Raw genomic sequence first — 16,942 nt, 5'->3', positions numbered from 1 at the left:
GAAATCAAAAGGAAAAGGAAAACGTAAAACCAGCCTAATGAGAACTGAATATAGAAGAGATAAAAATTTGAGATCAGTTTTGAAAATGGGAAAGGGGGGCAGAGGTTTAGCCTTAGTTTATGGAATTCTGGAAGGCGAGACTTTGGACAGTTCAGCAATTAATTATATACTAGATACACTGACCCCATGCTGGAATGGGTGATGAATCAAGATGGAATCAAGTTGGCCATGCCCAGTGACAGTTGATATAAGAGCATCATGGTGACTGATGCAGAGCATCATGGAGGCTGATGCAGGGGAGACCGATGTCATTGGACATCTGCTGTCTCTATTGAAGGCCTGGCGGAACAACTCCATTGTATAGGCCCTGCAGAATTGTAACAAGTCAATTGGGAGCATGTTCCACTGTGAATTACTTTGGGATGTCTTTTGATACAAAAGGTGGCACATCAATTCACTATATAAACAAATTCATTAATTTATTGAGTCTTTGGGCGATTTCCCACACAGCTTACCGAGGAGCGAAGTCCCTCCTCACCGCGCAGCGTCTGCTCGGATTTCCCACCAACTGCTCCACGGATTCAGGAAGTGCCGCACCTTTTGCGTCTCAAATGGAAATCGCTAAAACCCTAGTTTACATTAGCAACGCAAAAGGTGCGGCACTTCCTGAATCCGCAGAGCAGTTGGTGGAAAATCCGAGCAGACGCTGTGCGGTGAGGAGGGTCTTCGCTCCTCGGTAGGCTGTGTGGGAAATCGCCCTTTGATTCATGTTTTAATTTATTATAATTGAATAATGACTACTTATGCTAATTTCTAGCCACTAGTATTAGACAGAGAAGCAGTTTGATATAGGCTTACAGCACGTGTAGGCCTCTTAATATACTAGGCCTCCCATTTACTTTCCAGGGTGTGAAATTACTTGCCCCCAGCCCTAGTTGCCTGGCCTTGAGGAACTGATGGTGAAGAAAATGATCTCCATATAGTGACACTTTAAGGAATTTCCCCAGTCTCAGTGGTAACAATTATAGACACTATAATTATAGACACTATAAAAAGGCAGCCTAGAGAGTCACCCAGAACTGACATCTCATCCTTCCCAATCTCCACCCTCCCTAGGCAGTGCCTCTTAAATCTCCCAGCATTTGGCAAAGCAGTGCTGTGAAATCTTGCATGCACTGGTTTTGACTTGATATTGCAATTTAAAAAGAACATACTTAGGAGCTCACAAAAAGTCAATAAGCTAACATGTGTCCTTGACCAAATTTCAGCAAAGGCCACCATTAGGGATGGGCATAAACCGGCTCACAAACTAAAGTTCATGATGAATTTTGACTGGTTTTTTGATTTGCAAACTGAAGTTTGCCTATGCTTTTTTGCTGTTTTCCCCCCTCCATTGAAAACATCGAAGCCCCAGTCTCCTTCTTTGGGGAACCTGTAACTTGGATCCTGTAAATCCTATCCTCACCAAATGTAGAGGGCAGACAGAGGAGAGTCAGATGGAAACCCCTGTGAATTTGTTATCTCTAGTTTGCACAGAATCCATTCTATACATTCCTGAACCTCCTGAACTTGCACTGTCATTTCCCCAGAAAACATTCTTTGGGGGAACTTTCTTTGGGGGACCATAACTTGGACCTCATAAATCCAATCCTCACCAAACAGAGGGCAGACAGAGGAGAGTCAGCTGGAGATTTCCTGTAAGTTTGGTGTCTCTGGCATGCTGGTGGGGGGCATTGTATTGCATCATGAACCTCACAAACTGAACCAATTTATTTATCCCCTAAAAGCCCATGAGAATTTGTGGTTTGTGAACTGGGCATGCTGCATACCATGAATCAAACTGCATTTTCTTGGTTCATGGCCATCCCTAGCCACCATCATCCTTGGCTTGAAAGCAGGCAAAGTATGTGGACTCTTATCTGGGAGAACCGGGTTTGATTCCCCACTCCTCCACTTGCACCTGCTAGCATGGCCTTGGGTCAGCCATAGCTCTGGCAGAGATTGTCCTTGAAAGGGCAGCTGCTGTGAGAGCCCTCTCCAGTCCCACCCACCTCACAGGGTGTCTGTTGTGGGGGAGGAAGGTAAAGGAGATTGTGAGCCGCTCTGAGACCCTTTGGAGTGGAGGGAGGGATATAAATCCAATATCATCTTCTTCTATTAAGAGCACAGGAGGGAGGCTGGCAGAGAGGGCTTATCTAGGATCTTCTTAATCAACAAATTGATCAGATTGAAATAATTCACCTGATTTTAGAGCTTTATAGAAGTCCATGGCATGTGATGAATAGCTCTCTCGGATCATCTGATTCCTCAGACCAGGATGATTCTGGTCTATGTCATGGCTTTAAAAGCCTGGAGTTGCTTCCTCAAATTTGTGGCCTCGTAGTGCAGGAAACTGAGAAGTGATGTCTGACCGCCAGCACCACTAGCACCATATGAACCTGGTAGCATCTGCCATACACCCAGAGTTCTATATGTTTATACACAATGGTCTCCACGTGTGGCACTGGTAGCTAAAAACCAGCATAAAAAGTGGCTGACATGCGCAGGAGGTAATAATTATTAGACCAGTCCTTAACCAAAGTGCTTCAGCAGTCTTCATACTGTGGATTATGCCAATGATCTTCTTAAATACCAACTTCTTATAGATCTTCCAATGTTTATTTTATTTCAATATTAAACCTTTGGCAGCAGGGTGATCCTATTCTCAGTAGGAGACTCATGAAAAATGCAAAGTTGTGACTGGTAATTTAGAACCTAATAAATAAGTTATTCATACTCACAACCCAGGCCAATGGCAACTGCTATGATCACGGTGAGTAATAAGGCAAGGATAACAGGAAGCAACCTTAGTGGAACTAAAGAATGGCACTCAGGTGTTGGGATCTCTCCTGGAAATGAAACAGAAAAGTGAGAAACAGCAGCCATACAACACAAGCTTTCACACTGGAAACATTGAACAGTATTCAGTGTTCATTCTCTGATGTTGCTTTCCTTCCCAGTCCATGTTTATGTATTACAAAACAGTACAGCTCTTTCCAAATAGTATGTCTTTCTCTTTGCCCCCTCTCCAGCACCTGTGTGATCCTTTTTCTTAGGATAATCAGAACCAGGAGTGATCTTAATGATTCTGGAGTCCTGGGCAAAAGTCCTCTGAAGCACTGTTGCTACCCCCTCCCACTCTAGGGCCAACCACTGCAAGGGCCACAATGGAAAGAAGGCTAAAAGGATGGGCAGCAGTAGCACCAGTGGGGTGCAAAGAAGAATAATGAAGGGGCAGAAAATGTCGCAATTCCTTTATTAGGACTCCCAGGACTGCCATCACCTGAGAGGCACCCAGAAGGAGCAGTTTAAGAGAGATCCACTGCTGCATCAGGGCTGCTGCTTTATCCTGGGGGGGGGAGCAAAGGGGACCAGGCTCTTACCTGAGGGTGACATGCATCACACAGTTCCTTGTCCAACTGGCTCCTGGTCAGGGCCAAGCAAGGGGTTGCCCTTATCCTGTGCAACATAGGCAAGATCTGCCCCACTGCTGGAAGCTAGCTGCTCAAGCCCTGGATAGGGTGGGCAAGAGCAGTTGCCAATGCCTTGGATCTGACTGCCAGAGTCCTGGATGGGATGGGCACAAATGGCCATCACTATGACCGGGTGTTTCAAATCCTGAATGGGGCAGAAATGAGTAGTGATGCCAAAGGGACTCTTCTTTTCTTGCCAATTTGGTGCAATGGTTAAGTGTGCAGACTCTAATCTGAGAGAACTGTGTATGATTCCTCACTCCTCCTGATTTGCCCTTGGCTGATTTGTCCTTGGCCGATTTGCCCTTGGTTGACAGCCTTATCAAACTTGGAAATATGATGATATACTTGTTTCCTCTCTAGTGTATCTCCTCTGTATTCCTACAATGATTTCATGAAAGTTTTGCACAAAAACCATATAGTCCTGCTCACATAATATTATGAATGCAAGTACATCCTGTGGGCTTGTGTGCACATCTCTTTTTGAGTTAGCCAACACATGTTCACTTTACAAACGAAGCCAGGAACCAATATCTGGATAAGTATGGGTTTTAAATCACACTTTGAGCTGTACATGCATTGAATGTAAATTATGCAACATGAGAATTACTTAATTTAACATGAGAATTACATATAAGGAAAAATCAAGTGTACCTTTTACATGGGTTTTATGTATGTTCACTGTAACTTGTGAACCGGATTATAATAGCAATGTGGTGACTAATAACAGTTTAAAATTACATACTTCATTCATAAAATCAATTGCACAGCATTAGCAAACAAATAAAACTCCCTAAGATAAAATTACCTGGAAGATTTTTTTTTTTAAACTGATCCTCATTTCTCAGATGTGATTTTCACTTCAGGTAGCAGAACTACTGTTATTTTATTTTACAACAACAACAAAGAATCCCACACTGACTTTCAGCAAATACATATGCATGACAATGATGTTACTTCTATATAGCTCCAAGATGGCAAATTCCATGTTATTCTGCAACTCTGGACTAACACAAATGTACAACAACATCCAGAATCTAGGGCTGCGATCACACACATTGAATAATGCACTTTCAATCAACTTTCAATGCATTTTCCAATTGGATTTTGCCAGTTCAAACAGTAAAATCCAGTTGGGAAGTGCATTGAAAGTGCATTATTTAGTGTGTGCGATTGCAGCCTAGAAGTACTAAATACCAAAAAATGAAATTAAAGGAAGAAGAAGAAGACTATAGATTTATACCCCACCCTTCTCTCTGAATAAGAGACTCAGAGTGGCTTACAATTTCCTATTTCTTCTCCCCCCCCCCACAACAAACACCCTGTGAGGTGGGTGGGGCTGAGTTAGCGCTCACAGCAGCTGCCCTTTCAAGGACAATTTCTACAATAGCTATGGCTAACCCAAGGCCATTCCAGCAGGTGCAAGTAGAGGAGTGGGGAATCAAACCCGGTTCTCCCAGATAAGAGTCTGCACACTTAACCACTACACCAAACTGTACAATATACATTCAAAATTTCAAATAATGCCAGAATATTCTAACCAAAAACTACCTAGATCGAGGATGTCAGATTTGGTGCTTCTGCTGAGAGTAGACTGAAGATGTTCTCTAATCCTCATTTTAACACCATCAGACATAGAGGGCCTGAACAATTTATGACCCCTCAGAAACAGCCTAGAGGTTCAGTGTTGTTGTGGCCTGTGTTACCGGGAATGTAAAGTCTCTGTTTTGCTAGCCTCTTTCTCTGCTCCCCATCTTCGCACGTGCGCACGCGCGTGTGTGTTATGACAGCCTCTGTCAGCCACACACACAGAAATTTGTAACAATTTTAGGTCATTTGCAGAATAATAGGAGGCAGATTAGCAGGACAATAGGCAGCTGATTGCACTTTAGGCACAAAAGTAGAATGGTAAATTAATGAAGTTGTTCAAGGCAACATGATAGATTAAATGAAACAGTAACCAGTGTAAAAATGCTGAAGAAACAAACTGGTCTGTTCATGCATTGAAGGCTCTGAAACTATTGTTCATAATGTTTCTGCTCCATTAAGGTACCTTTTAGCACAGTGCCCTCTTCTAGCATGAGAGACCTTGGTAATATCAGCCTTTAATTAATAGTAAAGAGTCCAGTAGTACCTTAAGACTAGCAAATTTTATTGTAGCATAAGCTTTCGCAAAACATAGCTCTGTTACCATTTTGCAGCAACAGACTAACATGGCTAGGAAAGGAAGGGTCCCCTGTGCAAGCACCAGTCATTTCCAACTCTGGGGTAACGTTGCTTTCACGGCAGACTTTTTATGCGGTGGTTTGCCATTTCCTTCCCAGTCATCTACACTTTCCCCCAGCAAACTGGGTATTCATTTTACCGACCTTGGAAGGATGGAAGGCTGAGTCAACCTTGAGCTGGCTACCTGAAAACCCACTTCTGCCAGGGATCGAATTGAGGTCGTGAGCAGAGCTTAGGACTACAGTACTGCAGCTTTAACACTCTGTGCCACAGGGCGAACTCCTTTTTAATTTTTAAAAAGGAGAGCCAGTTTGGTGTAGTGGTTAAGTGTGCGGACTCTTATCTGGGAGAACCGGGTTTGATTCCCCACTCCTCCACTTGCACCTGCTAGCATGGCCTTGGGTCAGCCATAGCTCTGGCAGAGGTTGTCCTTGAAAAGGGCAGCTGCTGTGAGAGCCCTCTCCAGCCCCACCCACCTCACAGGGTGTCTGTTGTGGGGGAGGAAGGTAAGGGAGATTGTGAGCCGCTCTGAGACTCTTCGGAGTGGAGGACGGGATATAAATCCAATATCTTCTTCTTCTTCTTAATTAATAAAGTATTACATTTTATTTGTACTGTCTGCTTTCATTTAATTCCTAGAGTATAGGGGACAGAAATCCCAAAATGTAACTATATATATATATATAGTTACATTTTGGGATTTCTGTCCCCTATACTCTAGGGGATAATGGGATAACAATTATACTATTTAATAAGAAACCAAATTACATTTCAAACTCTCTAAATTGGAATAAGTCTCCAGCTAATAATCTGCATGTGCTTGATCTCTCTATAGCTCCCTGACATATCCCTGTTCATGAAGCTTCCACAAGCAATAGAAATGCTTGTAAGCACATTGAATTCCTTCTCTATAACATACAAGGGTTAAAAGAGGCTTAGAGAGACTCAGAGCCCATATTTGTATTTAGTATTAGGAAACCACATGTCCTTACCATTTTCATTTTCAGTGGAATCTTCTTTTGCTTCCTGTATGCAGAACAATTTTTTGTAGTAAACACAGAGGTCTACCTCTGGCAATTGATCTTCTATAGCAGAGACAATTTCAACAGATCCAGGACTGGAATCGGTTTCTTGGACCTGACCCAACAGAGAATATATACAAAAAACAGTGCACTATCAGGGCAAAATAACTGTCTCCTTGCTCAACAGAGATGTTTTTTAGACTGCCTTTTAATAGCTGAAAGCATTGGCTTTCTGATAAACATAAAACAACCATTCAATTTTCATTAGCCTCCATGAGACTGCTCCAGAAAAATCCTATCAATTAAGTCTTGGGATGCTCAAAGACATTCTAGTTCAGCTCATGTCCTGTTCGCTGGTCACAAATAGTGGACTGGTTTGTTGTTTTGGTGGACTATCAGTCCATCAACTTGCTCATGGCAACTTGCTCATAACAGATTGCTTCACCATATTCTTTTCATAGTGCAGTACAGCACAATTGGCTTTTCACACATGCACTTTCTCACACTGCCTAACAGAGTTCTATTCCCACCCTTGCTGTGCTGCTGGTCTGCTTAGCATGCAATTGTTTAAATAGGTTGTCTCCCCCTCAATGCACATGGGAGGGTATTTTTCTGGTTGTTTTTTTTAACAAGGCACCATTCAAAAGATCTATTGCAACCGCCTTCTCTGAATTCCAAGGTTTAATTTTTTTCAAAGTAAGTCTGTAGCCCTTTTATGTTGTGGAGATATTGGGGGGTTGCATCTGGGAAATCAGAGAAAGTCTGAGCAATAGATGATTAGAACTTTAGAGTCCTAGCAATTGCTGGTTTTAAAAAACACACACCAAAAATGCACTCCAGTGGCAGAAGGGAATGGTAGTGCAGGGAATGAAGCTGGGAAAGTGCAGGAAAACTACCATGTGGAAACAGCCATAGAGAGTTAAAACAGTCACAAATCATATAAATCAATAATAAATAGTGTTTTAAAACAATCTTACCACCAATGTTTCCTCTAAGCTGCAGAGTCTTGTGAGCAAAAATTCTACTTTGTGAGCTACTGGCATTAAAGTTGTGAACTACTGCATAAATTAGTGTGCTCTGGGGTCATCCTTCCTGAGCTAAGACAAAAATCTGTGAGCTGGAGATTAAAAATCTGTGAGCTAGCTCACACTAACTCAGTTTAGAGGGAACACTGCTTACCACTTAGTTTTCACCTAAGTAGTCCTTAGTGACCATAATACCTGGTGTCTGGAATGGATTGGCTGTGTTTTGGTGCATACAATCATGATCATTGATCATGTTGCTCATTAGGCACAGAATGTGAATTTATAACTACTAGTACTGAAGTAGAACAAAGTTTGAGTCCGGTGTCACCTTTAAGACCAATAAAGTTTAATTCTGGGTATAAGTTTTCCTGTGCATTTCAAATACATTGAAAAAGTTTTCCGTGTGGTTTACACATAATTAAGCAGGTGGAGGAGTTGTCGCCTGGAAGATCAAGTTAGAGTGAAGGTAAATAAATATCTGGGCAATAAGTACAGTTGAGATTGGATCAGAGCAGTTGGTAAGACCTGCGAATGGCAGAAAATTAACATGCAAATACAAGAGTTAGCAGATGGGAAAACTAAGTTTGAGTCCTGTGGCACCTTTAAGACCAACAAAGTAGTTCCGGGTATAAGTGAGAACTGAGTGACTTAGCATGTGTAGTGAGATAAGAACCCAATATCTCTATTAAACCCTGAGTGTTCCATTGTCCTGAGTGTTGTAATAAATTGTAATTCAGCAGTATCCCATTTCATTCTGTTTCTGAAATTCCTTTGCAGTAGAATACTTTGAGGTCCCCCACTGAGTGCCTGTGGTGCAGAAAAAAGAACCCCGTGGTGCAGAGTGGTAAAACTGCAGTACTGCAGTTGGAGCCGTCTGCTCACAACCTGAGTTTGATCCCAGTGGAAGCTGGTTCAGGTAGCCAGCTTCAGGTTGACTCAGCCTTCCACCATCCTTCCAAGGTCAGTAAAATGAGTACCCAGCTTGCTGGGGGAAAAGTGTAAATGACTGGGGAAGGCAATGGCAAACCACCCCGTAAAAAGTCTGCCGTGAAAATGTGAAAACAACGTCACCCTAGAGTTGAAACTACTGGTGCTTGCACAGGGGACTACCTTTTTAATTGAGTGCCTGGGAGGTTGAAATGTTCTACAAGTTTCTCAGTTTTGTGATTCTTGGGCCCTTTGTACATTCTGTTTTTACTCCACAGTATCCCATTAGTGAAGTCATTATGCCTTTGATTCGGATCACTCTCTGCAGATTATGCTTTCTGTATTTCCACCCTATGGTGGGGGATCTGCAGTTGGCTAGTCTGTTTGGGAAAGTTCCTGCTGCTGTGGCAGCAAATAGAAAGCCAGCACCACAGAAAAAGAAGCCACAGGGAAACCCCACCCCCAATTTAAAAAAAACACCCTCAATAAAACTATTAACAAGGGAGGGGAGAGCCAAGCCCATAGCCAAGGGGAGAGCACGGGAGGCCTGCCCCCCACAACTGGAATTTTCTGGCTACGGTCCTGGGAGAGCTGATCCTGGTTGAACATTGATGGTGTTTTCCTTTGACAGGGCATGAGAAGAGAGAATAGTGGCACTTTTACATTTGCTAAATAATGCAGTTTCAATCCACTTCAGGACTGTTTGCAAGTAGATTTTGCCATTTCACACAGTAAAATCCTGTTGCAAAGAGCATTGAAAATGGATTGAAAGTACATTATTTAAGATGTTTGAAAGCTCCTTAGAACAGTGTACCTTTAAAGAAACCAAACCAGGAATCCTCACTCTGATGCCCTGAGAAAGCATCTTTCAGATTCAGCCCCCTTCATAATTCTGCAAAAAGAAAGGGAAGGGAGGGGGAAATCCTTTAGTCTTTTATATCTACTGATTCATTCTTATGCTTTCTCTGGCTATTTTAAAGTTTGCCTGTCTGGGAGGACACATCTTTCTTTTTTGCCTTTGGAGAAGGAGGGAAAGAAAACAGAATGGGGAGGGAGAATAAACCTAAAGAAAGAGAACATTACAAGGGAGGGCAATGGGAGGGCTTCGAAGATCCCGCAGAGACATTCTACTTCTAAAAAGATACCAGGTTCAAACATAGAGCTGGCAAAAGGTTCACCCCAAAAGGAATTTTGGAAACTACAGTGAGAAAGGAAGCTGAAATCTGTGTGAGTTCTAGTCACACAAAATGAATGCAGAAGCTAGAAGAAACTGTGTGGCAAGACAGAACTGAATGTGGTAGTTAATGCAGAAGGTCACTTTGAAATGCACACAAAGAAAAGATCAAACAGCTAGTGCAGAAAGGACCAGAATGTCAGATTTGTGTACATTCATCCTTTGGCATAGGGTTTGACCTGTTTGCCCTATGTGGAGAACTGAAGGACATTGTTGGCATTTGATGGTGTATCTAATGTTAGAAAATGAGCAAATGAATAAGCCTGAGATAGTGTAGTTGATGTTGTTAGGTCCAGTGATCGTGTTGTCTAGGTGTATGTGGCATGAAAGTTGGCATCTCAGTTTATTGCAAGCTCTGGTACCAGGGTCCATGTTCAAATTGGATGTACTATTGTGGGTGAGGAGTTGTTTGAGATTGGGAGGGCTGTCTGTGTGCAAGAAAATGTCCCCCCCCCCCCACCCAGTACTTGTGTAAGAGAGTTGTCATTACTCAGTTGAGACTGCAAGTCACTGATGACACATTTGAATTGTTTTAAATTGAGAGTTGTATGTGACCACTAATGGTGTTCTGTTATTGTCTCTTTTGGACTGTCTTGCAACAGGTTTTCTCTGGGTATCATTCTGGCTTTGTTTATCTATATCTTGATTTTATCAGGTGGATACTTTAGTTCCAAAAATAGGTGAGAATCTCTGTCCTTAGGATTAGAGCAGATGTGGCATATATGAGCTTGTGGAAAAAACATTCCAACTCCCAAAGAAGTGTGCATGTACATATGCTAAGTCTCTCAGTTCTCACTTACCCAGAATTGAACTTTGTTGGTTTTGGAGGTGCCACCGGACACAGACTTAGTTCTCACATCTGTCTGCTAATTCTTCTATTTGTATGCTATTTGCGGCCAATTGCCCCACTTCAAAGAAGAAGATGCTTGAGAGAAGCTGGAGCATGATAGCAGGGAATCCGTAATAGGGTTGCCAAGTTGAATTCAAGAAATATCTGGGGACTTTGGGGGTGAAGCCAGGAGACTTTGGAGGTGAAGCCATAAGCAAAGTTGTGACAAGCACAATTGAACTCCAAAGGGAGTTCTGGCCATCACATTTAAAGGAACCACACACCTTTTAAATGCCTTCCCTACATCAGAAATAATGAAGTATAGGGGCAACTTCTTTTGGGGCTCATAGAATTGAACCTCCTGGTCAAATCCTTTTGAAACTTAGAGAGCATTTTGAGGAGCATCATCAGATACTACACCAAAACTTTGGCACCTCTACCTCAAAATCAGCCCCTCCAGAGCCCCAGATACCACCAGATCAATTCTCTATTATACCCTATGAGAATCGATCTCCATAGGGAATAATGAAGTGCCCAGCAGACATTTCCCCCCCTCCCACCTAGGGATTGGCATCTCTACTCACGAGTTGCTGAACTTCCAGCTTCTTCAAAGTAACACAGAGCAACCAAAGGTTCAAGTTTACCTTTCCTATGCAAACGACCTCTGAAAAGATTGTGCAATCAACCGAGGGTCTGGGCTGCTTTCACAGCCACTGAGAGCAGCCATGTTTTTCTGCCTCCTCCCTCCGCCCCCATTCAGCCTTACAAACACAGACACACCGTCCCAAGAGGAAGTCTTTCCAAGTGGAGTCTGAAGCCTCTGGAGGTAGAAAGGCACATGGTGGCTGTGGAGGCGGGGCTTCCCCCCACTGGCCAGCTGACTGGGAGTGAGAAGGAGCCTGAGAAAGCAGGAGAACCCCCACTGGGACCTGGGGATTGGCAAGCCTAGTTAATTACTCTCAGCATTCCACAGCTAAGAAGGGTACATCTGATCCTGAAATTAAACCCAAACAAATGGTAACTATATAAACTAAGCTTGTTATTTCAGTTTGGTCCTTGCATCTTTCAAACAATTTTATTAAGCTGTATGCTAATTTGCTGCTCATCCTCTACCTATGTATATGGACTAACAACTTCTATTTCAATCTGAAGACATATGCATGCACACAAAAACTTATACCTTAAATAAAATTTTGTTGGTCTTAAAGGTGCCATTGGATTTGGACTTTTTTATGTTGGGTTGCTGCTAGTATGCACACAACATTCAGGGCACCATATACAGAGAAGCAGTGAGCTTAGATGTGCAGACTCTGCCTTGTCTGAGTACACTGGCCTCACCCTCTGCAGTCTATACATATTCATCATAAATTAGCTCTTGAGCCACATGCATACAGATTCCATCCCCATAACTGATGTAGCAGAATGTCTACATGTGCAGAATGTCTACATGTACAAGCTTTATGAACATAGGCTCAGTAGGTGGGGTGGGGGCAATCATTTTTCAAGGGCTACTGGAAGTGTTGGGAGCGTTTGAAGCAATCAGGACAGGATAATGCTGTTTACTTTTCAGTTGCATTTCTTAGGCTATCAAAACATCTAATTCTCAATGTAACCAAATCTGTGGATTCCTACACCCAAAGACTGGAGCCATGAGCAGATGAGACAGCTCTTTCTACAAACCTGAGAAAAGCCCTAGATTTATGGGGACAAATGAAATCTAAATACCCACCCACTGTTTTTTTAAGCCTCCCAAATAACAGAAGCAATACTTACACCATGTGTACAAGATTAATACTTTTCAACCTGTTTCCTTTCCCTACCAATGTCATCATCAACCAAAACAAATTTCCCAGTAACTAAAATTATGCAAAAATCAGATCAGATGGTAGATTTCCAGCTAGGACTGTGCCCTGGTAGTACCATTTTCAGTACCCATACACTGGAATTTTCCATTCTGAAACTAACATTTCAATGTATATTATTCTAGAAATATAATCTTAGAATTTCTCCTCTGGAAGGAGAAATCCCTTTCAGAAGTGTGCTCTAGCACAATGGCACTTCAGTTTAATGGATGTTCACAGAGATACCCCAGAAATGACAGAAAGAGGCATACAGTCAACTGAATTGTAATACACAACCATGTTGCTTTACTTCCATATAAAGAAACTCATTAGGTAATGTCAAAGAGAAGCTTCAACCTTCGATGGCAACTGTCCAGAAAATTACCTCTCTCTTGAATGAAACAGCTTTCCACACTATAACATGCAATTGAAGGACAGAAGGGAACTGTTTAATACACACTCACACACCACTGACTCCACTTACCTCTTCCAGTGAAGCCATTTTTAAAAGTAAAATTGGTTTCTTTTTTCATTATAAACGTTAGCCAGCTAAAAATCCTACAGCCTATTTCTGAAATATTTTCATTGAGCCATCCAGAATTGCTAGCTGAATCATTGTAGCAGAAGGCATTATTACTGGTGCCGATGTAATTCAACCTATCCATAGATATCAGGTAACCTAGAATGGCATCATTCCAAAGGACAGGAAGGTAAAGAGGTAGCAATTCCTTTAATTAACAGTAATCAGGGAAAGTAACATAGTATTTGCAAACGTTTCAAGTATTTCTGAGGAGCCTATATGGTGGGCATTTTTACCTTTTTCGCATCTAACACAGATCACACTATTTTGGTTAGAGAGCATGTCTTCATTTATTTAGAAGGGCCTGTCTGAGATGTAATAGAAGGCAGCTTAAAAGATGGTACTTAGATAACATAACATTTCAGTAACAGAGGAGATGCTTCCTTCTAGAAATACTGAAAACAGAGCAGAGTGCAGATTTCATCTGCTGAAAGCTTAGAAGAGTCTATTTTCAGATATATGTCAGGATCTAGCAAGGGCATTCCATAAATACAAAAGGCTTTTTGTGAATGCTTTTCTGTGGCCAGGAGCATGAACAATAGATTGAGGAGTATAGGAAATGTTCCATCTAGTATCTGGGGTGCCTACCAATGAAGATCCCCTTCCCAAGCCCTACCATCTGTGCCCCCAGCTGCAAAAGTGAAATGGGCCATAACAACAGATAAGGCATTTTCTACAGGGGCACCTAACCTTTGGAATGTTCTTTCTCTTTTGTCTGTCATCCTTAAATGGCCTTCCTCTGCCCCAGCCCCAATACCACATGTGAAAGCATACCATGTTGTTCCTGCATTGTGCAGGGGGTTCAACTAGATGACCCTGGAGGTCTCTTCCAATTCTATGATTCTTTGTCAGGCTGCCTGGTTTCCCCTTTCTGCTGCCATAGCAAACCCAGCTCCTTCCCCCTCTCCTTGTGTGAGGAAGGGGGCTTTCGAATGGCATTAAACCCTTTTTTCAATATGTGGACTTTGCAGTCAGAACTAACCTTCTGATCAGCACACTGGGAAGGGATTATGTACAACAAACACATGATATTTATATACAACAAGCATGTGGTGCTTGAACATCTCCAGATCTCAGACACAGTCACTCTTTTGAAGGACCATACCAGTTTAGATATTGGAAACAAATGACAGCCACTTGAGAGACACTCTAAGGCAGGGGTATCAAATATGTGGTTCAGGGGCTGAATCAGGCCCCCGGAGGGCTCCTACCAGGCCCCAAAGCAACTGGCTGTCATCTGCTTCCATCTCTCTCTCTCTTACTTCTTTCTGTATCACAGCTTGCTTTGCCAGGCTTGCTGAATCGCACAGGAGCTACAGAGCAAAGCCTCTATTTTCTCCATTGACTGAGGCTCCTCCCTTAGGGAGGAAGGGGAGAGGGAGAGCTTGCTTTGCCAGGCTCTCTCAATCACACAACAAAGCTACACAGCAAATCACACAGCTCTCTTCCTTCTATTGGCTGAGACTCCTCCCCCTCCTGGTGCCCTAGGGAAGGAAGGAAAGAGCCAGAGCTTCCTTGCCCAGTTCCCTGGATTCTGTGGGAGAGATACAAAGAAAGCACCTTTACAACCATGAGTGCTAATGTTTTAGACATATTTTATTTAAAGCTTTTAAAAAATCTTTGTGTTTGTCTGTGTCCTTTATAAAGTTTATATCTCTGCTACCTGGCATTGCATTTTATGACACCCATGGCCCAGGCTGACAAGGCCTCATTTATGTCAGATCTGGCCATTTTTGCAAATGAGTTTGACACCCCTGCTCTAAGGCTTGCTGAAGTTGTCCTGCTTCACTAGTGCCAGCATAGTATTTCATTGAAAAAAAGGTGCAGTAAGGAGTGCCAGAATATTTCTGCTGCCGAACCTTAAATGAGAGAACAGAACTGGGTTGGTTGTTTTTTTTCTTCACTGGATGGCTGCATGGATGGAGAGAGAGAGGGATTAAGGTACTCAATCAGTGACTTGTCATATAAGTCCCACCAACATTTCCCTGCTTATTTCCCTGCCTTGACACTGGTAGCAGGTGGTCTTTCAAAATGGATGCATGTTTAAGCATGAGGCTCTTATGAGGGCACCAAACAGACATCTTTTACTATTATTTCATTCATGCTGACCCAGGTACTGTTCTGGGTACATTAAATGCGGATCAAATTAAATGGCTGGCACAGAAATATTGTGTAATAGACAATTCAGATGGTGATCTGAAGCTTGCACTGGATCTACCAACCCCAGCTAGTACATCAAAATGTTGCACTCACTTTTTCCCTTTCAGCCTTCTTACAGTCATCATTCTACGAACCACAAGCTGGTGTAAAAACAGGATATCAGTTTGTGTCAAGCAGATCATAGGAGGTTTTGAGGTTTAGTTTTTTTATCTTAGCAGACTGCCTCTCTTTCACTATACATTTGTCTGCATATATTCACAGAAGAAAAAAGAAGAGATGGCGGAGGCAGAGACAACACTTTATGCCAAGATATTGAACAAGTACAAAACCAGAAGAATTCAATCCCAGTCCTTACTGGAGCCTCTCTTGGCAACTGGGGTCCCAGCACATACAGCGTGAGTACCTCTTTCACTGTTCCACTATCACAAAATAATCTGCTGTCTGTTTATAGATGTCCAAATACTAATAGACCCTCTGGGAACATGAATATTTCATTTCATGTATCTCATTTGGAAAGACCCTTAATTCTGTCCTTGGGTATCACAAAAGAATGCTATATTTTCCTGTCAAACATATGGGAAGAAATTCTTCTGAGTCTTTTTGAAGACATATTAAACTGAAATATACCCCAACATTCCACCTGCAGCTAGTTTCAAATTGCCATGTCTGAAATCCTAGAGTGTTACCCAAATAGGCAGTCTTCCAAATAGTTGGGGAAATTAGCTTTAAGGAGAAAGAGCAAGAGGGGGTAACTGGGATTCTTCACCTATAAAGGGGATTTTTACCTTTAAGAGAACTCTCAAATAAATCAGATAAATGTTCAACCAAAAAGATTTTTATTTAAAAGAAAAGAATAAAACTCAAAATGTGCATAATAAACACACAGAGCTAGCTAACAAAGGCAAGGTGAAAATGGGAAAACTTTTTACGAAAAGGTAGTATTTACCAGTCTTGAAGAGGTCCATGAAAACAGCAAGTTGAAGAGCAAAAACCAGCATTTCAGGAAGCTGATGATACAGGAAGTGAAATGCTCATCCATTTTGTTTAATTTTGGGCCAGGAAGCGTTCTGCACTTATTAATTGGGGGGGGGGGGTTAAGAAGGGTGTTTATAGGTTATTCTAACTATAAACTGACCCTCTGCAAGAGGAGAAGGTCTGACTGCTAACAAGAGGGGACAAACTTGGAGGGGATAGTGGAAGCTTAGTAGTAACTGGATATATGAAACTACATTATATCAAATCAGACCATTGGTCCATGAAAGTCAGTATTGTCTACTAAGACCGGTAGTGGTTCTCCAGGATCTCAGACAGAGGTCTTTCACATCACCTTTTACCTTTACTGGAGATGCCAGGAACTGAATATGGGACCTTCTATATGTAAAGCAGATGCTCTATCACTGAGCTGTGCCAAAAGCATCATAGAATTCATAGAGCTCCAGGGGGCCTTGAGAAATCTTAATTTGCTTGATAATGACAATGATTATGATAAAGATCAGGGCTCTCAGGTGAGGCACCATCAATGTGACCCACCATCTCTACCACCATCCACTTCCTCTGATCTGGACATATTTCCAGGGCAAGTAAAG

At 42.2% G+C, this 16,942-nt stretch overlaps 2 protein-coding genes across 2 annotated transcripts in view; one reads left to right on the top strand and one right to left on the bottom strand.

The window, feature by feature from the left end:
- Positions 1–13,118, bottom strand: part of TMPRSS3 (transmembrane serine protease 3) — a 34,559-nt gene extending 21,441 nt beyond the window's left edge. Inside the window, exons 1-3 of the mRNA XM_060235261.1 lie at positions 13,101–13,118; positions 6,731–6,875; positions 2,781–2,888 (exon numbers count right to left, since the gene is read on the bottom strand). Of these exons, the coding sequence (XP_060091244.1) occupies positions 2,781–2,888; positions 6,731–6,875; positions 13,101–13,118 (271 nt within the window). The remainder of the gene's footprint in view (positions 1–2,780; positions 2,889–6,730; positions 6,876–13,100) is intronic.
- A 2,504-nt stretch (positions 13,119–15,622) lies between these two features.
- The window catches only part of UBASH3A (ubiquitin associated and SH3 domain containing A), a 39,630-nt gene continuing 38,310 nt past the window's right edge, over positions 15,623–16,942 (top strand). The window contains exon 1 of the mRNA XM_060235127.1: positions 15,623–15,751. Coding sequence (XP_060091110.1) covers positions 15,633–15,751 — 119 coding nt within the window. The 5' untranslated portion in view covers positions 15,623–15,632. The remainder of the gene's footprint in view (positions 15,752–16,942) is intronic.

The sequence above is a fragment of the Heteronotia binoei genome, chromosome 3 (genome assembly GCF_032191835.1).
Source record: "Heteronotia binoei isolate CCM8104 ecotype False Entrance Well chromosome 3, APGP_CSIRO_Hbin_v1, whole genome shotgun sequence".
NCBI lineage: Eukaryota > Metazoa > Chordata > Lepidosauria > Squamata > Gekkonidae > Heteronotia > Heteronotia binoei.
Note: the sequence above shows the minus strand (reverse complement) of the source record. Positions and strands in the feature narration are given on the sequence as shown.